General features: G+C 43.3%; 1 protein-coding gene across 4 annotated transcripts in view; it reads right to left on the reverse strand.

Annotated features, from left to right (window-relative positions):
- The window catches only part of Enosf1 (enolase superfamily member 1), a 33,311-nt gene that overhangs the window by 6,284 nt on the left and 4,904 nt on the right, over positions 1 to 22,123 (reverse strand). For 3 of the 4 annotated variants that reach the window (XM_077792388.1, XM_077792386.1, XM_077792385.1), the window contains 9 exons: positions 14,537 to 14,652; positions 12,725 to 12,811; positions 12,315 to 12,341; positions 10,445 to 10,517; positions 10,288 to 10,326; positions 9,703 to 9,785; positions 7,707 to 7,741; positions 5,136 to 5,223; positions 3,350 to 3,484 (listed from right to left, as the gene is read on the reverse strand). In XM_077792388.1, coding sequence (XP_077648514.1) covers positions 3,350 to 3,484; positions 5,136 to 5,223; positions 7,707 to 7,741; positions 9,703 to 9,785; positions 10,288 to 10,326; positions 10,445 to 10,517; positions 12,315 to 12,317 — 456 coding nt within the window. In that variant the 5' untranslated portion in view covers positions 12,318 to 12,341; positions 12,725 to 12,811; positions 14,537 to 14,652. Of the gene's footprint in view, positions 1 to 3,349; positions 3,485 to 5,135; positions 5,224 to 7,706; positions 7,742 to 9,702; positions 9,786 to 10,287; positions 10,327 to 10,444; positions 10,518 to 12,314; positions 12,342 to 12,724; positions 12,812 to 14,536; positions 14,653 to 22,123 lie in introns of those variants that run through there. The other variant, XM_077792387.1, reaches the window with a different exon arrangement.

Genomic DNA, 22,123 nt, shown 5'->3' on the forward strand with positions numbered 1-22,123 from the left:
CAGACATCTTTGGCTCCTGTCCGGTTCCATCTCTTGATCACTGACACCCAGAGCCCACACTTTCTGAGCTCTTACTGCCTGTCAGGCACCCTGTAAAATACTGACGTCAATCACTCCTAGTCACAACCCAGCGGGAGAGGAGCCATCAGTAGCCCCATTTTACAGGTGAAGAAAAAGAGGTGCAAGGTAAGAACTGTGCCCCCATCACAAAACTAGAAGGATACAGCTGGTTTGAACTTTAGGCCAATTCCAGAGCCAGAGGAGGCTCTTTCTACTGCATTTGGCCTGAGATCTCACCCAACTTTACTTTATGTGTGAATCACTAGATTAAGCCAACTTCTCAGAAGAAATAGCCCTTATTTTAGAAGGCAGTGTCCCTTACTCTAGCACTTGTCCTGCCTTAAGCAGGATGTGTGAACTTAGCCAAGTTATGCACAAGTCACCTGAAGCCTTGACTTCCTAATTGCAGCAGGTCTCAGTTTCAACAGATGGGTTCTCAAGCGCCTTTTCACACAATATTTTATGCTTCCTGAAGTTTCTAATTTAAGATTGCTTGGTTCTTTTATCTTAGGAGAGAGGGAGAAAAGGAAAGTAAGGAGAGAAAACCATTTGAGTTACTCATTCTACCACTCTAAGGCCATCTATGTGTGGCACTGACTATGTACCAAGTTTTTGTACCTCCTTGTCACTAATTCCTGAGTCTGCTCTCTTCAACCTGCCCTACCCTTCATCTCCCCTGGATGAAGCAAGAGCCTCCCAGTTCCCATCCTATTTCCTTCTGCCCATCCTTCGCCTTCCACAAACCCACCCCCAATTCACTTCTGTTGCCATACCAGTCCACTCGCCCTTTCCTCCAGCCATCACCGTGCCATCACTGAGATCCTCCAGTGGCTCCCTCTGGCTGCATTCTCTGAGCAATGGACCCCATTGTCTGGCCCCAGCTACTGCCTTCCCAGCACCTCCCCAGCATGCATCCTGCATTCCCTTAGGTATCTCCATACCACCCACCCCGCCCTTGTAGCTGGCTCATTTGCCCCCTTCCTCTGATGCCTACTGAGGAAATGACATCCCCACACCTGTGTAGGCAAAACCTGGGAGGATCAAATTCCAGAAGAGCTTCTAAGAAGACCCTCCAGGTGGGCAGAGGTCAGGTGGGTGCTGGGGCGTACAGCATACATTAGGGTGCAGCAACCATTAAAGAACTCTAAGAAGCAAAGGCAAGTGGGACTCAGGTGAAAAGTCTTGCTGTCCCATGACCTCTCATCCAGAGCTGCCCATTTCAGAACTATTCCTTGGAAAGTTCAGGTTTTCTTTAAATAAAGAGGCCCCAGTTGCTCCATGACTCTTGCTCTCATTCCCTCCCCTGTAGTGTGGTGTTCCCTACATTATCACTTCTGCTATCCACCCCAGCTGGTAAGTTGATTTTCTTTTTTCCTCTTTCACATAAGACCACACTCATCATCCTTCTCCCCCTTCTTTCTACTGCACTCGGCCCAGGATCCCATCCAACTTTACTTCATGTCTCAGGTTTTTCTCTTTCATGAGGCTGTAAGTAGGGAAAGGAGAGAATTCCTGAAACAGGTTTCTGATGAGTGTCCCACCTAAAGTAGATCATATGCTGATTTAGTGATAAATCTAGAAGAACAGGTCTCTGAGCCTCTGACTTCATACCCTTGTAAGACCTGTGAGTTCAGGTAGGATGCATTGAGGTGTTCCTCCCAGAACCTGGAACTAAGACTACTCCATCACAGTTAACTTTTTTGCAGGGGGCAGAGGTTACTGGGGATTGAACACAGGGGGCACTCGACTACTGAGCCACATCTCCAGCCCTATTTTTGTATTTTATTTAGAGAGAGGGTCTCACTAAGTTGCTTAGCACCTCGCTTTTGCTGAGGCTGGCTTTGAATTTGTGATCCTCCTGCCTCAGCCTCCCGAACCACTGAGATTACATGTGTGCGCCACTGCACCTGGCTCAGAATTAACTTTTAATGATCAAATCCTAATAGGGGAGAGCAGAGTTATGCAAAGTCACCTCAGGGAGAAAATGATTCCTAAGGGGGCAAGACTTGGCTGGAAACCAAATGAATGTAATAACTCAATAGCACAGGGTGCAGGGGAAAAGGGTTATCTGATGAAAACACAAGTCAGAGGCAAATGTTCCCAGGGGGAGAGACAAGGCTTGAGTCTCAATGTCTCTGCTGCCAGAAGCAAGTATATCAGCTTGGTGATAGCCATGCTGGGCCATTGTGGTCTGAAGCCAGCACATCTACAAATTCCACAGCCAGTCCTAGCCAGTATTCCATACTCATCCTGCAGCTCCAGCTTAATACAGCTTCTGACAGAGTTTGTGCTGTTTTGAGGATGAAAAACCTAGAAGTTCTAGTTCTCTTTATGAATTAACCAACTGGCATTCTCGCTTTGTAGGTCAATGCTATAAATCTGAGCAAGCCCTCCAAAACAGACAAAACTTCTCAGATATCCTGTCGTATGAGTTGTTGCTTTCTTTCTTTTCTTTTAATATATGAGGTTCTTTCAGAACCTGAAAGGGAGTGGGGCTGGCTCCCAATTAGAGTGGATTTCTCTCAGGGGCTCTTGGAAAACACAGGAAACCTTCTCAGGGAGGCTTGACATTGACATTAACAAAGCACACCTTTCCTTCTAAGACATCCAGAGAAGTCTACACTTTTTGTTTCATTCTGGGTGAATGAGTGAGGATGCTCCTCACTTACAATAAGGATAATGATAAACCCATTGTAAGTGGAGAGGATACTAAGTAGAAAACTCATCAAACACACCACCCATGGAACATACTAGCTTGGCAGCTCGGCACACTACAGAGCACTGGTTATTTCCTCTAGTGATCATGTGGATGAGTGGGAGCTGCTACTTGATTCTGCTTGCTCCTGCTCAGCATTGCAAGAGTATTGTACTGCATATTGCTAGCCTGGGAAAGGATGCAAATTCAAAACTTGAAGTCTAGTTTCTGCTAAATGCCTATCACTTTTGCACCATCATAAAGTGGGGAAATCATATGTTGAGCCATTTTAAATCAGTGACCATCTATATCTAAGTATCAGTCATATTTCTATATTTATAAAGTATGAGAACCATATCTATTAATCTTCAGATGGCTGGTAGCCTTTCAACTTTCAGCAACTTTCTTTCTCAAACAAATGGAAGTACAGTCTGCAGCTCCCATACTTACTTGTCACGTTACAATTATTTCAAATATTCCATGAGGAAATGTAAAAGGGAAAATGCAAAGAAATTTTGGCATCTTCCATGACCCTTCTGGAAAACTAAACAAAAAAATAAATGGCCAATGCAGCAGAAGCATCAGTTTACCCACCTTCGAAATGGCTGCGTGCCCCAGGATGTCATCAGGGGACGTTGGCTCTTCAATCCACAATGGCTTGAACTCAGCCAGCTTCGACATCCACTCCACTGCCTCAGGCACATCCCAGCGCTGGTTGGCATCCATCATCTGTAAGGAAAGGGCCTTCACTCTGCTGCAGGGGTGACTCCCAACAAGGAGACATTGTCACTCAGTACCACCAACTGCTGAGGAAGATTCACCTGACATTTCCTTTTTTGAGGACAAGCACATGCAGCCCAAACAAAAAGAACCAAAGAGTAGCCACTGAAATTAGAACTCTGGCTCTAGATACTGTCTTTTTTGAGGAGATGCAAATTGTTCATGAAGACCCTGGAATGTCTGAAAGTGCCCTGGGCTGGGTCACAAGAAGTACTTGCTAGACCCTGAAGCTCAGGCCCAGTTTACATTGAGATGCCCCCACACCCCCACAAATAGGTGTGTTTTGCAGTGTTGGTTAGATTGTTGGAACCATTTTATCATTCTGAATCATATGCACAGTCAATATTGAGTTTGCTCAAGAGTTATTTATTGACTACTACCGACCATGTGTCTGGCACATTAATAAATAACTACTTAATGAAATACCTGCTTCCCTGGGCACTTCATGGATTTTGTTTCATTTAATCCTTATAAAAACCCTACAAGGCAGTTCATATTAACCTATTATAAATAGAGAACTGAAATGCAGAGATGAACTTACTCAAGAACAGTAAGGTAAGTCAAGGGTGAATTCAAGTCCAGGCCTCACTTTCCCAGCCCTGGATCTCTGTAGTGTGTGCTGCCACCCTGCCTGGAAGCCAGGGGCTGGGTGTGCAGCACTTGAGCAAGACCCTTCCACCCCGACTACCACCAGCCTTCCCATGCTTGGAGAAGACAGAAAAGGAAATCTATCTATAGAACGTGCTAAGTGTGTGAGCTCCCTCACAAGACGGTGAGAAGCAGAAGACAGTACACTCAGGATCAATTTTCATCATAAATTATTTGGACGAGGATGACCTCATGAAACAGAAGCAGCTAAATTAACTCATGTATAAATAATGGGACTTCTGATTCTGCTGCCACTTCAAGGAATCCAAACTTCAATTTCAATGTATGAAACAAGCCTTTTAACTTTATAAAAAAAAAAAGATTCGAGGTGGCTGGGGAATGGCTCAGCGGAAGAGCGCTTGCCTCCCATGTGTGAGGCACTGGGTTTGATCCTCAGCACCATATAAAGTAAATAAACAAAATAAAGATACTGTGTCCATGTATAACTAAAAAAAAAAATTTAAAAAGAGATTCAATGGTGACCTCCTTTCATGAAAATATTTTACACATGATAACTGTTTCATAACAATACGCAGTCAAGAATGACCAATCCTCACATTTATTTCTGCCAGAGTTTCAATACTTCTTCACCCTAGTTCCCTGAGAGCCACCTAGCTGATGAGCTATGTAGGGAATTAATGACTGACACATCAGGGCACCAATGGGAGACCCATTTGCTTGAGTTTATTCATATTAGCAAGATGACCAATCTATCGCCCTGGTATTATTTAGCTTGTTCTGCAGAATTCAAAAACTAAAAAGTATCAGCCTCCATTTTTTAAAAAGAGTTCACCTACTACAAGGCCACAGAATCATAATTCCTCTGACAGTAAGTTTTAAAATTCCCACTGTTTTTAATTCTTGCTTGAAATGAGTTCTTGCTTGAAATGAGTTTTGGCCCTGAACAAAGTGGCAAGGTGGCCACTTCTTAGTGGTGTAAGAGGATATTTACCAAAGTCTTCTCTGGTCCAATCATGTCTCTGATGAGGTGGCATCTTCGCATGTCATCCTGGAGATCAGCCCCAACCTTTACTTTAAACCTATAAATACATTTGGTTGGGTAGTTTGGGTCTGTCTTCTGACTTGGCAAAAGCTCCTGGATTTTCTACAGAAGTGACTCTCTATGTCAGTAATCCACAGACCACATTTTCCAGTAACCTCTTGGTATTTTCTAGTCAATCTTTAGACAAGCGGCTTGAAAATAAACCTGCAAACTGCATCTCTCAGTACCCAGGATCAGGGCAATGATTTTCAGTTACCTGCAGTTAAGGAACTGGAGAGAGAAGTTAAATCTCTAATATAATTAACTGAGTTTTTACTGTGTCATGAAAAGAAATTAAGAGCAAAAAGGAACAAAACTGGGTGTGTGTATGTGCTAAAGGCAGGGCCCCAGCCCCAGCCCCACTCTCTCATTCCACTCCCTAACTTTACCACCACTACTACCTCCCTCCTCCCTGCTACCTTGTTGATCCAACACCACACCTCCTGACCTACCCAGCCTCACTTTCACTCTCAACCCCTCTCCTAGAACTACAAAATGTCACAGTTGGAATTGAAGAGGACAGTGGGGCTGATACGGTTTGCTAAGACAACCACCCTGAGAAATCACAAATCAAGAGTCTGATTTATAAAGCACCTACATTTGCTTAGCCCTTCCCACAGAGGGTCTTATCTTAAATGAGCCCATGAGAGGAAGGCCTTGGGGCTAGTCTGTTCCCTCTGGTGCAGGGGCCTAAGCCCCAGAGGGGAAAAAGGACTAGGCCACAGCACTGAGGAGCAGCAGAGTGTGGCCTCAGGCTCCCTGCAGAGATCTCCTTCACACCACATCTGACATTTGCAGGGAGCTCCCTAATCTGTCTTGATGTTCAATTATGCTCTTGAAATAAAAGCCTCTACATTTGTTCCCTATGACTTTGCTGTCAGGAGAGTGTCATTGACGGGAATGTGGGCACTGTCATGTGGAGGAGGGGACACATTGCCAGGCCACTGGCAAGCTCTCTCGCTTATCAGCCTCTGCTTCCTGTGCAATCCTGGCATCAAGGCTGCACTTAGGGCCAGCAATGGCTGCTGGATGTTGCTCCAGACCGAGCCTGGACTGCCCAATCTCCTTCCTCTGCTTCCCTAAGTGCCTACAAAAATCCCCAGCTCACACGCACCCAGGCACTTATTGCCCTTTTCTTCCTGAGCGCAATACTATACTCTCTAAAGACATTTCTACACACATTGGAGCTTGACTACATGATCTGTGGTGCTTGAGAGAGGGCTGCTGGCCACAGCCTCTGCATGTCAGGCTTCTTGTGTTGGGAGGCCCATGAAATTTTCCTGGAGCCTGGCTGATTCACCAGATTCACTGCTCTGGACTCCTGAGTCTGGAGGAGGGCAGGAAGCCGGCATTGAGCACCTGCTCTGAATCTACCTTATGCTGGTCCTTGTCACATATGGCAACTTTGAGAACCATCAATTAATATTCCATTTTATACAGAGAGAAAATGCAGTGGAGCAAGAGTAAGCAATTTGCTCAGAATCACACAGGTTTGTAGGGAATGAGGGGGAAAGGCAAGATTTGATTCCAGTTCTATCATATGCCAAAGTCTCTTTCTATTGCTTTATGCTGACTCCTTTATATCTTTAGCTGAGAAGTTAAAAAGAATCCACATTAGTGTGCACATCAATTGCTTAGGGATCTTGTTATAATGCATTTTCAATGTAGCAGGACTGGAGAGAGGCCGGGACTCTGCATTTCTGACAAGCTCCCAAGCTCCCAGGTGCTGATGCTCCATGAACCACACTTTGAGAATCTGCAGAGTTGGTAGCCAGATCAATCACAAGCCAGGTAAAAGGTGCCACCTTGATCTACACTCATGGGCTTATAGTGGCTGGATCAAGAGGGAAGACAGTCTCTGCTTCCTACTCTATGTAAGGATTTGGGGTTATTGACAACCACAATTCATTCAGAGGAAGATCGTAGGAGTCTCAGGGGTTCATAGTCATATATGAAGGAGGGAGAAGTGCAGGTGTTCCATCTGATCAGGAGGCAGTCTGGGGAAGGGAGGGTTGTCACTCCAGTGGAAGAGGAGAAGCCTGGCTCCTGGAAACTCCATGAAGAACCAGGACCAGTGGCAGAAAGTTAGTTGGAAGTGAAGGGTTGCCAATATTCAAGACCTTTCTAATACTTAATGGCCTCAAGCAATGGAAAAGTGCTTTGTAAAGTTAAGCTGACTGCCTTGGGAGCTGTCCAGAAATGCTGAATCAAGTCTTGTGATTCATCTAATAGAATGGATTTCTATTCTCAATAGCTGCTTGAAGTGGACAGTCTCCAAGTTCTATTTTATTCATGTGATGTTCTAACATTCTAACTGGGACTTATCTTTGGAGAATGAGCCTGGTCTACATTGGAGCTTTGGTGTGCCTATGTGCCATATTGCTTTTGGCCTTGTTGGTGCTGTTTAGTCCCTGGCTCTTCTCCAATGAGTCTCTTCCTGCTGCTGAGAAGGTCAAGTCCACTACCACACAAATAACTTACCTGGTCCAGCCGTCCTTCAGCGCTGCTGCACAGAGCTATGGGGAAAGAGGAGTACCTGTTGGTACTGGCTCCTGGAAATGCCATGAAGAACCAGGACCTGGGCTGGGTTGTGGCTCAGCAGTAGAGCGCTCACCTGGCATGTGTGAGACCCTGGGTTCGATCCCCAGCACCACATACAAAAATAAACAAGTGAAATAAAGGTGTTGTGTCCAACTACAACTAAAAAAATAAACATTAAAAAAAAAAAAGAACCAGGACCAGTGGCAGAAAGTTAGTTGGGATGGAATAAGGTACTGAGCTCCCCTTGCCTGACATTAGGCACCTCAGTCATTTCTGATCTGAGTTTCATAAACATAACAGTCATAGCATAAATCAGAAAAACAATTATGTATTGTTAAAATTAAAAGGAGATGCAGTTTGGCCAACAGAGCATCATTCTTTCTAGTGGTAGTGATCCTTGTCTCTACGGGAACTATTTCTCAAACTGTCACAGCAATCCTAGAAGGGGAATATAGTATGAATGACCCTCTTTTTAGCCAGGATTTTCTGTGACGGCCATCGAACTAATGGATAAAAAGCGCAACAAACAAAAGCCAGGCTCTGTGTCTCTGTCTGTCTGTCTCTCTCTCTCTCTCTCTCTCTCTCTCTCTCTCTCTCTCTCTCCTCTAGGTGAGTACAATGTAATAAGAAAGAGTAGGGGCTGGGTTGTAGCTCAGCAGTGGAGCATTTGACTCACACTTGTGAGGTACTGGTTCCGTCCTCAGCACTACGTAATAAATAAATAAATAAATAAATAAAATATATTGTGACCATCTTTTAAAAAACAAAAGAGTAATAAATGAATAATGTGCTATCTGTATACCACACGTCAGCCATCGGATGCTAACCTACAGCTTTCCTCAAAACTGCCCCACTGAGACACAGGCTGTTATTTCCCTGTTTCACAGTGAGAAAACTGAGGCTCAGCAATGGGTAAGTCACCTGCACAATGGAACATGGTTCTATTAGTCTCTATTATCAATATTAGTCTCTCACCTTCTAGATTTTGAGCTGGGATGATTATGTCAGAGTCCCAGGGTCCAAAAGGTGAATGGCTTGACTTTCATTCATATATAAGTACTTTCTGAAGGAAGCCTTGGATTGAGGATTTGGAAAACCTAATAATAAAATTGTAAATCTCTCCCAGGGAAGCCTGTGTGATTTGGTATCTGCCTCTTCCACTTCCCTGCCCATTTTTCGAGCATACAGCTCCCCCAAGCCCTGGGGATCTCTTGAGTGGTGTCTTTTGTATGCTAATGACATGAACATCAGAGCTGATCACCAGAAAGACCAGGCCCTAATAAGGTATTAGAACTTTCAACCCCCACCCTAGACCTCTAGAGAGGGGAAGGGATGAAGGTTGAGTTTACTGCCAATAGCCAATGATGTAATCAACATGCCTACTAAGTGAAGCCTCTAGAAGAACCCAAAAGGAAAGGGTCCAGAGAGCTTCAGGGTTGGTCTGGGTGCCCCTGACACATATTCTGCTCTTTATATCTCCTCTGCCTGGCTGTTCCTGCATTATATCTTTTATAATAAACCACTAAATGTACGCAAATGTTTCCCTAAGTTCTGTGAGCCATTCTAGCAAATAATAAAATTCAAAGGCAGTGGGGGTAGGAGGTGGGTTGGTTGGGTGGTATAGAAACCTCCATTTTCTAGATGGTTGGTCAAAAGCTCAAGTGACAACCTAGACTTGCATGACTGGCATCTGAAGTGGGGAAGTCCTGGGGGCCTGAGCCAATAACCTGTGGAGTCTGATGCTAACTCCAGAGTTAGAATTAAGTTGTAGGCTACCCATGGTGCCCACGAGATTAGAGAATTGCTTGGTATAGGAGAAAACTGTACACATCTGGTGTCAGAGGTGATGTATGACTGCAGAGGTGCGAGTGCAGACGGAAAGCCAGTTTTCTTTTCCCCCTTCAGCTTGCCTGCAAAACCAGGTTAAAAAGCCCACCTGCTTTAGTGTGTCATCTGAGTACCCCAGCCAGGCGCATGATGTGGTGTAGGCAGGGTAGCCATGCATCAGCATTTGCTCTTCTGGAAAACACAACACTTGTCAACATCTTGCACCTTGCAGGGAACTTTGGGTTCAAATAGTCTGCAGCTAAACTGTTACCCAGAGAATCCAGCTCTTCTGAGTGCCCTTCACATGCACCCTTCCACAAGTCCAGCCAATTGGGGTGTCAATTCCAGGTGATCAAGATACCCTCTCCGAATGCCCTACTCCCCAAGGGTCCCCCTAACCTACAGTAGAACCCTAAAGTCAAACTTTCTGTGAGCAGTGGCTGAAGTGAACCCTGCAGCCAGAGGTCATACCTATGTGGCTTCTTCACCTAGACCCACAATTCTGATTGGGGCCTTAGTTGCTAGGCACAGTGCATCTGGCTGGCCTAGAGTTTGTGATCCTCATGCCTTAATTCCCCGAGTCACCCAGGTTGGCACAGTGCATCTGAGGATAATGCGTACCCATAGAAGACAGGGACACTCAAAAGTGAACAATGATAGAACAAGCAAGGAAGGAAATTTTCTTATAACCTACCTCTTTCTTTTTTACCAATTTGACCTTTCTTCAGTATTTCTGCAAAAAATAAAAATCATCACTCACTCCTTCATCCATCCAACAGGGCTTATGGCTGCTGCGTACACATTTCAGTAAACCAGGAAGCTTCCAGGCCCACTCCTCGCACATGACTCACCATAGGCATCCTCCTCAGTCAGGACATCAGTGATATACCTAAAATCAATGCAGGATAACAACGCCCTGGGATCCTGGCAGCGGGACAGGAAGAGGAAGGCCTCAATCAATTCACAGGCAGATTATGTTTCTAAGATGCAGCTTATTCTGATCTATCGGGCTCATCCTTTCCAGGAAGGGACCTTTGGGATTTGCGTAAAGTTGGTCCTGTCACTCCTTATGTGGAGTCCTTCAGAGGCTCACTGCTGGCCCTGGCAAGCCCTCAATCCCTCATGCCCTGATCCTTCCTTCCCTGCTTCTGCCTTGTTCTTTCCAAAAAACATGGCTTCCCAGAAAGAGGCCCTGGCACAAAACAAACACTTGGCACAACATAAGCAAACAGACGGTACCTGGCATCCCTCTATATACCTGTTCAACCCCTAGGCTGACTTTGCTGAGGGGATGAAGGTGGTCCTGGAGCAGGATGGTATGGAGGAAAGAAAGCTGCTCTGAGAGCTGGGTCACCCAAGGTCATCCGAGGCCCACTGCTCCTGCAGCCTTGACAATCTCCTCTCCTGCCAAGTGGAGATAATTTCCTTCCCTGACAGCAAGAGAGTGTGGAATGGGAATGCGTTGACCTTCCTGAACAATGGCCAACTGTGCTCCAGATCAGCTTTTCATCCTCTGCCCGCTCAGCGCTCTGGCCGCATGTCAACTTAGGCCTCACACTGGGTCTTCTCCCGACCCCGCTGAACAGTCAGGGGAAAAGGAACTAGCAGCTCTGTTCCCACTAATGTCATACAGTGATCATAATAATCCTCCAGAGCTGCTAAAAATCTAAAGCTCTTTCAACCCTGAGATTCTGTTTTGAACAGAGAAGTAGCATTGAAAAGGAGAACAGGTTCCAAAAAATGGAAAGTCCTCAGGTGGGATCTCAGGCACCTTCCTGGTACTCCTCAGATCCTTCTGTTGTGGTGGTCACTAAATACACCCTGGATGAAAGGCTGACCCTTTCATATCTTTTCCCTTGAGAGGGTCCCCATGCCACCGTTGGCCATATCAGACGGATGTGACAGCCGCCTCTCTTCACCTGCCTCCAGAGGGGAACAAAGTCTCCTGGCCCAAATGTCTTCAAGGCCATTGTGTTCTTTGCTTTTCATTAATTTTCCTGCTAAATAATAATTTGTGGACCACCAGACATCACACTAAGGCAGCTGCAGCTCACAGTGGCTAATTAATACACTCAGGGTCACTCAGCTAGTTAGTAGTGAAAAACACACTCAGAGCTAGGTCTGCCTGGGTCAGAGGTTCACTCCCCTTTAACCTGCATGGAGTTTTCCTTCTCAGCAGCCAGGTGTTCACCCTGCTATAAATAGGTCAAGGAGAAAGAAAACACCAAGTGTGTAACTTCAGAATCAGTGTGAAGGTCCTTCCCTGCTGGAAACGCACAGCACAGGTTGCCATGATCTTGCTTTTGGGGTCAAAGTGACCAGATGATGTCTTAACAGTAGTACCTGGCTTTCAGGAGTTTAGGAGGTGCTCTTCTCATTTGGTCTTTAACTCAGGGACGTTTGCAGAGGCTCTATGGTCTTCTTTTCATAGTCCTCCCAGGCAGTGGAGGTGGAGAGGATTTGCATCCCGTGTCATATGTCCCCAGCAGGGGAATACCTTAACTCCCTGCCTCCTGACGTACCACCCCACCTACATAAGCAGAACTGCTACTTCACATATCAGAAAGGGAATATTATATTTTACTGGTTTTTGCTTTATCATCAGTAATCTATAGACTATAGATCCATAGTTTTGAACATACTTACTGATTATCAAAAGGCAAATAATCCACAAAATCAATTTCATTTAGAAATGATTACGACATTAAAGAAACTACTTACCATATCCACAAGTAACTTCCACAGAGGCTTGAAGAAAAAAAAAGAAAAGATATGTAAAGCACATTCATAAAGTACCCATTTTTGTCCCATGTGCTTGTGGCAAACTCCCACTATCAGAGCTTCGGTTCCCCCAGCCACCCACTCACCTCTAATGCTACCCTTATCTCCTGCTGCCTTTCAATCTGTTCCCTTTGCTGTCCCTTTCCATCTTTCTTGGCCCTTTATAACCTAATCCTATAATTTCCTAACTACTGCCAATATCACTCAGGGAAGAAAACAATCAAGTATCTCAGTATTTCCTTTTGGACACCTGTGTTGCACTTGACTTTGGTCTTCTGAGGCTGCTTATAGAGAAAGTCACATGTCCTCCTGTGCCACAGATCTACACATGTGCTTCGGAGATGACTTACCTTTCCTTCCTGCTTTGCCCACAGGTCCCACACTGCGTTTAGAATGGCTGCTGTTGCCAGGTGCACCACCCCTTTCTCTGGACCAATCTGGGAAGGAAAACATAGCAGCATTTCCCAGATATGAAAAAGACACTTAGGTCCTTTGGCCAGGGACACATTTCAAGAATGAAAAGACAGCAATGGAAATTCATTTAAAGGTTATACTTTATAGAAAACAATTTTTTTAGTATTGATTTTTTAGTTGTAGTTGGACACAATACCTTTATTATTTATTTTCATATGGTGCTGAGGATTGAACCCAGGTCCTCACATGCGCAAGGCGAGTGCTCTACTGCTGAGCCACAACCCCAGCCCCAGAAAACAATTTTTAACCAACAGAAAATTCGTGAAAGTATAAAAACTTGTCTTTTCATCTCTCCCTCTACTAAACCATTTGAGAGTAAAGTTTCAGATAGCATGTTCTTTTACTCCTAAATACTTTGGTGTATAGTTCCAAAAAAACAAGGACATTCTTCTTCATAACCACAGCATAAGGGTCATATTCAGGAAATAAAATATTGATGGGCTATTGGTATTTAAAAGATAGTCCATAATCATAATTCATAATCCATAATCATTCAAATAAATTAGGGCTTCAGTCATTTAGATAATCAGTATTTTGAGGCAATCAGTTCCTTTCTGTAAGGCTTAAAGCTTTTTGGCTCTTATCTACCTCATTTTCCACTCCCTAGATTGGAAACAGTGGTCTAGAGGATAAAGAGCTGAATGGGCAACCTTTCTTTGGAAGAGAGAATGTGAACAGTTCTGGTATTGTGGCAGAGGTTATTAAGAAGTAAAATAAGAGCAAAGTTAAAAAAAAAAAAAATAGGGTGTGATGGTGCATGCCTGTAATCTAAGCCTCAGCAATTTAGCAAGGCACTAAGCAATTTAATAAACCCTATCTCAAAATAAAAAATAAAAATGGGCTGGGCCTCAGCCCATTTTTATTTACAGACCCTGTCTGTAAATAAAATACAAAATAGGGCCAGGGATGTGGCTCAGTGGCTGAGTGCTTCTGAGTTCAACCCCCAGTACCAAAAAAAAAAAAAAAAAAAAGAGAGAGAGAGAGGAGAGAGAGAGAAATAAAGAAGACCATAGTACCTAGCCTGCTTATAGGCAGTATCTAGCATACTGTTGAAGCATGAAAAACTAAGTTTCTAGAGGAAGGGTTTTTTTTTTTTTCTCTTTCGACACTTCTTATTGGTACATTATAGTTGTGATGGAATTTGTTGTTTCATATTCATTTAGGCATACGATATAACTATAATTTGGCCAATAATCATTCCCCAGCAATTCCCACCTCTTTCCCTTTTTCCCACTCCCTGGTCCCTTTCCTCTACTCCTCTCCCTTCGATTTTTATGAGATCCCACCTCTCCCCCACACCTTTCTCTTCCTTTTTCCTCTCTAACTTCCACATAGAAGAGAAAACATACAACTCTTTGCCTTCTGAGTCTGGCTTTAGAGTAAGGATTTTTAACTCAGTAAGATAAAGCCAGTAATCTAGACTTTGCCCTTGTCTCCTGATGACTGGTTTGTCTTGTCCAAACTCTGCTAGTCTCCCATCCATGCACCAAGAAGGGCACAAGAGAATGCACTTTCCATATTGCCTTGGGTTTTATGTTTTACTTTCTGCAAAGCAAGTGTATCTTGCCTTGAAAGGTGTCATCTTGAAATTGTACAGCCATTACTATTTTCACATTTGCTGCAATCAAAGGACATCTTAGACCGTAGTAACTTATTTATAAAAGCTTTTTACAAAATAGGTCTCTTACCCATCTGAGCTGCCCGTCACTGGTGAGCTGCCTGTAGAAGCCTCTGAAGTCACTGACAATGTCCTTGAGGTCCTTGTGAAGCACATGGTGGGCAAGGGCATTCACGGCACAGACAACTATTTTGAAAGAATTCCATTTTTATTGATGTTTATTAAAACATATTAGTGTATCCAATAAATTGAGAGGAAAATACCACAAACTAATGTAGACATTTTATGAAAAAAATTTAAAGTACCAAAGGTAAATGTTTTGTAAAATTGCTCCAAAAATGTGCATGTCTTATTCTGTGCTTGTCATAACTAATATTCCCCCAAAGCAAAATAGCTGAATCTACATATTGAGTTAAATTTCCTGAATACAGTAAATATGTTTGATTGATTGACATGGGCAAAACAAAACCACAGATCTGTAATATTAAATGATGTTCTGAAAATTATTTTCCTATTCACTTTGTAAGGTGTTCAATCAGATTCAAAGCCAAACCCTAGTACTTTATTGTACCTAAGGAATAAGAACACCCTAATTTACAGAAATAAAAGAGAAAAAAAAAAGAAAATGCCTCTTCATTATTGACAAGTTTTGAAAATATCTTCAATTTATAAAATCATAATACACTACTAAAAATTAAATGAGGGCTGGGGTTGTGGCTCAGTGGTAGAGTACTTGCCTGGCATGTGTGAGGCACTGGGTTCGATCCCCAGCACCACATAAAAAACTAAATAAACAAAATAAAGGTATTGTGTCCATCTACAACTAAAAATATTTTTTAAAAATTAAATGAATTTTCAACTAGTATAATATTTATACATACATAAACACTGAACTTCTTATATTGGCTTATTTAGGATATACTATATTTTTCATACACAGTTTGAAGGTTAAACTTAATTTGGGTCAATAGTATCATCAATTATTTACTCTTGGTGCTTTAAAAAGCTTTGTTGTGGGGCTGGGGCTGTGGCTCAATGGTACAGTGTTCGCCTAGCACTCGAGGCACTGGGTTTGATCCTCAGCACCACATAAAAATAAAAATAGAGGGCTGGGGATGTGGTTCAAGCGGTAGCACGCTTGCCTGGCATGCGTGCAGCCTGGGTTCGATCCTCAGCACCACATACAAAGAAAGATGTTGTGTCCACTGAAAACTAAAAAAGAAATATTAAAATTCTCTCTCTCTTTAAAAAAAATAAAAATAGAGATATTGTGTCTACTTTTAAAAAACTAAAAAATAAATATTAAAAAAAAGCTTTGTTATGTTATTTAAGATGAAGAGGGGTTGCATACAAAGTAGATCAGTGGTATAGGGCCTGCCTAGCATGTGTGAGGCCCTGTATTTGATTACTAGCATCACCAAAAAAAGAAAAGATGAATAAATAACAAATTGTATAAGAAAGGCCTTTCTTATCCTCTACTCATTCTATAAAACATAGTTTATATGTACATCACCAAGATAATCAACTCAAGTCATCAACTTAGCCCCAAAGCTATTAATTTATTACAAAACATTTTGACCAGTTAGTTTGGTATTGCTCTGCTTCCAATGGAAAAAAAAATTAGGTCATTTAATAGGATAGTTGAAGGGATGTGGGTTTACTATCAATCAGACCTTATGAGGAAGACATTCTGAAAGTAGTACCTCATGCTCTTAGGATGTGCCTGGCCTGTGTGAGACAGCTCTCAGATGACTGCACATTGCTAATGGATGTAGCATTTAGGGCTGAACTAGCCGTTCTGGGTTCTCTAGGGCTTTTGTTAATGGGATCCACAATCATTCCAGTTCAGATATTCCTTCCCTAGAATTGTAAGAAGACAGAATCTTCCTCATTCCTTGATGGATGAGGTTCTCAGATTTTAAAAAAATCTGAAGAGTAAGACAGTGACTCATAGTGAGGTATATTATTATCTACCTCAAACCTTGGCCTCATGTTTTTTATTGTTGCTATAATTCACTGACTAAAGGAGCCTGTGGTTTGCATCAAAACAGAAGATGCATATAACAAAAGCTAAGGATGAGCTCATCCTTTATGTTTCTAAAAGATGAGGTCACACTGAAATATTCAGCTATCTATGTGGATTTTTCTTGTTTACATAAAGGCACTGTAAGAAGTTAACTCAAACTTGCTGCATTCAGTAGAAATTTGGGTTGTGATGTTGCTGCTGGCTCCCTGACAGTGCAATATCGCAGGAGACGGCAAACTTTGGAGAGGAGTGCTGCTAGAAGCAGCCTGCAAGAGCCAACAGCAGCCTAGTTGCCACCTGCCCTCTCCACACACCTCAAGAAAGGGCCTAAACACCAGGAGAGGGATTCCTTCTGGCCAAAGCAACCAGCTCAAAGTGAATCAAGTCTATACTAGCTCAAGGGAAGAATCTCTGTCTACACTAGGTCAAGAGGAGCCAGTCCGCATCTACACTGACTTAAGCCAAGTATCTCAACTGAACAGGAGAGGGGAGGCACAGTGGTATGCCTCCTTGCAGAGGACAGCTGCTGGGCTCCTGCCTTTGCCCTGAAGCTTCTCTCCTTTTTTCCTCTCTTTAATCTGCCTTAAAAAAATCTCTGAAATGTCAATTTTACTATACAATTTGTAAGAAACATAAATTTATCAAGAAGCATCTTTGCTGTTCTAAAAGTATGGGATAAAGGACAGAGAAGAGCAGGGCAGGGGGAAGTGTCCTAGGGAGAGTCTCTGATGGGGCTAGGGTTGTAGCTCAGTGGTAGAGCACTGAGCTACATGTGAGAGGCACTAGGTTCAATCTTCAGCACCACATATAAATAAATAAAGATACTGTGTCCATCTACAACTAAAAAAAAGTCTCTGATGCCTCTCCCAGGTGGGGGCAGAGGAGACTTCTAGTGGATCCAGATGTGCTCCTGTCTAGAACCTGTGCAGAGAAGCCTGAGCCAGTTTGCACACCACACTCCTGCAGCTGTTTAGTCCACACAGATGCCCATGCCATGATGTCAGGATCACAGAGCACAGGGTCTTCTGGCTGTCTGTTGGCTTTGTCTATCTCAGCTCTCCATTTTCACTGGAGCCCACTCTGTTCCTGAATCTAGCCCATTTCTGCCCTTCTTACATTGGAACCACTTTTTTTCTGAATGCTGACCCACAAGGCAGTTGCTGAGTGCAGGTGCAGTTCTTGTTGTTATAAGATTGCCCTGTGACCCACCTACTGAGCATCATCCAGGGGTTAGGCATGTGGCACACAGGGTCCCCCAGGGAGGCTGTGCTGGGAGTGGAGGTCTTTGCATATAGGAAGCAGGCATGCTGGCTTTCCCATTGCCCTTCTGCCCTGCCTTCTTGGCCTCTGTAGGCAGCTGCTGCTCACAGGTAAGGTGAAGGTGGAAGGGCAGGCTGACTGGCATTCTTCTTTGGGAAGACACTGGAAGGAAAGTTCCCTGGGGCCCAGGCAAGGCCCAATTCTGTTGATGCACAGGCTTCGCCAGGAACATGCAGCCTGCGCCCTGGGTTATCTGGTGCTGGAGTATCAGGTAGGAAGCTATCACCTCATCGTATTTTCAATTTGCCAGGGACACTCAGGTATTTTATGGGTCATAATCCATGTCAAAACTGATGATTACAATTGCAGAGTCTGGGTGTTAGGGGATTGGCTCACTAGAACAACTGGGTGAATATTCTTCACCCTGGCTCAGTCATGGGTGCCCCATTATTTGCTCTACGGTGGGCCTCTGCATGGAATCCACTGTCAGTATTTGTTGACAAGGCTCCATGCTCCTGTGGAAATATGCTGGGGAAGGGTGCACCTTACATGCATGATTACCTCCTTCAGCTGTTTAGCAGTAGCTCCACACATAAATGGGCACATTGCTGGCACCATCAAGTACAAAAGACACCCAGGCTCCAGATGTCCACCAGGGGGCCCTCATATTTTTTTCCTCTAGATGACTTCAGAGGCAAGGTATTAGAGAGTGACCCAGAACTTGTTCAGCTTCTGCCCCGTCATGAATCTGGTGCTCAGGCTGAAGTTCAAGAGTTTGCTGTTGCCTCTGGCACCCACCAGCATGTTCTCTGCATTCAGATCTAGGTGCTCAATGCCTTTCTCAATCTCACTCACAATCTGCCTGAATGGTCTCTTGGCCTCCTCCTGCATGCCATCAACATCCAGGATGAGGTGTATGCCATAGCTGTATGCCATAGCTGGATATTTTCAATGGTCTCAATGATCTGAAAGAGGTGGATCACACTTCGGCGTTCCATGGCCATCAGCATATATAGTTTGGATGGGATGTTTTGCTCTAACTTTGGCAGAACTTTCACCGTCACCTCTGTCCTGATGAGGAGGTGGTGGACTACTTTCATTTGGGCAAAGCCACCCTGCCCGATGTCCATCAGGACCTGATAATGGTCCATGAAGGTGGTCTTATAGCAGGAGCTGGACCCCGGTAGTACTACACTACTCTAACTGCTCTCACTACACGTCCCAAACAGGAACACCAACTAATGATACTAGCTGAAACAAAACAAAACCAAGCCAAAAAATAAACAAAAAACTACCAAAAAAAAAATATATATATATATATATCAAAAGGCCACAACCACCTGTCACAAACCACCAAAGGTACTATCTGGGAGTCCAACAGATTACCACCAAAAACTTTCTGTACTTGTGGACAAAAACCCACCACAGCCAGCCTCTTATATAACTGATGCTTGAAATTCCCTTAAAATGGCTCCTTGGGTAGTCAGGACAAGAAATGGTGCAGTCACAATTGAACATAACTGCCAGTGGGCATCTCACTTTTTGACCTCCAGGACATTTTTGACTTTCATAAGAAGTATAAGAAAAGAGTCTGGAAGCTTTTTGTGTCAGTGGGTTATGAAGATGGACATTTACTTGCTTAGAAATTAAAATCTGTGGGCTGGGGTTGTAGCTCAGTGGTAGAGCACTTGCCTAGTACGTGTGAGGCCCTGGGTTTGATCCTCAGCACCACATAAAAATAAATAAATAAAATAAAGGTATTATGTTCAACTACAACTAAAAAATAAATAAATAAAATAAAGGTCCATCAACAACTAACTTTTTAAAAAAGTGTATGTATCTAATAACAGAAAAAAAGAAAATGAACAAAAAAGAAATTAAAATTTGTAGGATTAAAAAAAAACTATAGTTTTATGAAGCATCAGTAGTGACTGATACTGATGTACTCAGGCAAAAACACTATTAAAAGGCAAGAGGAGGAAAAAAAGAAACTTGGATTGTAGTGGTCTGACTTCAGCATGGAGAAATTCAAGTTTGTGTGTCTAATGGGATGGGTGGAAATTCATCTGGAAAAATTGGCCTTTGAAAGGCAGCTTCTTGCTGACTAAACCCAAGGGTTTTCTCCTAGACCTTGATTCTGTGGCAACCTCCAGCACTGGAAGTTCACTCAGCAAAGCTTGTGGATGACCATGGATGTCTGAGTCCAAGTGGTAGCATGACTGTATTTTTGTTTATTTATACTTTCCTGCTTTGGGCTGGGGCTGGGGCTGGGGCTCGGTGGTAGAGCGCTCGCCTGGCACGCGTGAGGCACTGGTTCAATCCTCAGCACCACATAAAAATAAAATAAAGGTATTGTGTCCACCTACAACTAAAAAATACATATTAAAAAATTTCCTCCTTTTTAACCTCTTTCCTTTCCTATTTTTTTAATAGCTTGGTATTACATTATACACATCATTACACACTTATCTAAACCCACAGAATGTGCAATACTCAGTGTGAACCCCAATGTAAACTATATTCTTTTGGGGATCGTGATGGGTCAATGTGGGTTCACTAATCATAACAAAGGTACCAATCACTCCAACAGCACACAATGATAAGAGGGAGGCTGTGGGTGTGTGGGGCAGGTACACACAGCTTGATTTTGCTGTGAACCTAAGACCACTCTAAAAAAATTGTCATTTAAAAAAATATATATATATAAAGAAAGCAGGAGACATTAATAATAATTAAGTAAATTTGATAAAAAATATGAGTTAAAAACCACCCAAGAAAAACAACACTGATCTATTCTATACATTAAAATACAACCTTTCTTCCCTATCTCTCACACACATGAACACTCTTTATGGGAACAAGGAAAATACTTATTTTTTTTCCTTTTTGTTCTATTCTAAAAGAATGATTAGGCGACTGACAGAGGCTGTGGAGAACGGAGATGAGCTAATGGAATTTTTCATCTTTAGTGCAAGGGCCATGTAGCTTTTCGAATGAGACTGCAGTCAGTCATGTGAAATATATAGCAAGGTCAAAGTTAAAATGGGTTCTGTCCGGCTGTGGTCTGAAAAAGGGGGAAGCCAACAACATTAGCACATAAGAGCCATGCCATAAAGATAGGAGAGTTGACTCACCGCTGCCCAAGATGTCCCTCAGGACAGCGGGTGGGGCTGAGAGTATGGGGGGATGTCAGGGAACAAACACTGAGCTCAGCAACACCCGAAAAGAGCTTCTTATTATCCCTGTGCTCACGGTCCTTCCATTGTGCACCTACCCACAGTAGCAAACCTCAAAGTCTTAGCTGTTAACAGAGAATGGTTCCAGGGGCCTGTCCCTATTTTGTAAGTTTACTGTGCATTTTACAAAACCTTCAGGGGCCATGCTGTGTAGTTTGTAGTATGAAGAATGACAGTAGCTTCATAAAACGCTCAATGTACAGATAGCGATGATTAAAGTTTCAGAGAAGTTAAAATACAGCTTTATAAATCTACCCTGGAACTGGGTTTGGTAGCACAAACCTACAATTCTAACAACTCAGGAGGCTGAGGCAGGAGGATTGTGAGTTCAAAGCCAGCCTCAGCAACTTAGTGAGGCCCTGAGCAACTTAGTGAGACCTGTCTCAAAATAAAATATAAAAAGGGCTGGGGATGTGGCTCAGTTAAGCACTCTTGGGTTCAATCCCTGTTACGAAAAACCAACCAACCAATCAAAAAACCACCCTGGTCAGTGGTCACTGTCTTGGGGAAAACTTTTACACTAAATTGTTAATGGTGTGTGTGGAGGGGGGACAGATCATTGCCTGGTCTCTTCCATCTGCCTAGTAAGTGCCTATTTATTCTCAGAGCCTTTCCTCAAAGCATCACCTCTGCTCTGAAGCTTGCCCAAAGCCACCTGAGCAGAGCAAAGTAACCCCTTCACTTTGCAACAATCCTCACTCTGTACTATGATCCTATTTTTTTTTTTTTTTGTAGTACTGGGGAATAAAACCAGAGCACTCTTACCAGTAAGCTACATCCCCAGCTCTTTTTATTTTGAGACAGGGTCTCACTAAGTTGCCTGAGCTGCCCTTGAATTTATGATCTTTTGTCTCAGTCTCCTGAGTAGCTGGGATCACAGGTCTGTACCACTGCACCCAGCTGGATTTTGTCTTTTGTGACTGTTTCCTCAATAAATCTGTACACTTCTTGTCATTCACACACACGCACACACACTTCCTTCATCTGCTTGACAATATTAAAATCTTTCCGTAGGGCAAGACTTTTATCCTACAGCTATCTAGAATGCTGATGGTGTAAATAATCATGAGGGAAGTGTCATATTGCCACGAAAGTTAGATAACCTGTTTTACCCCTTTCCCTGATAGTTACTCTT

The sequence above is a fragment of the Urocitellus parryii genome, chromosome 13, assembly GCF_045843805.1.
Source record: "Urocitellus parryii isolate mUroPar1 chromosome 13, mUroPar1.hap1, whole genome shotgun sequence".
NCBI lineage: Eukaryota > Metazoa > Chordata > Mammalia > Rodentia > Sciuridae > Urocitellus > Urocitellus parryii.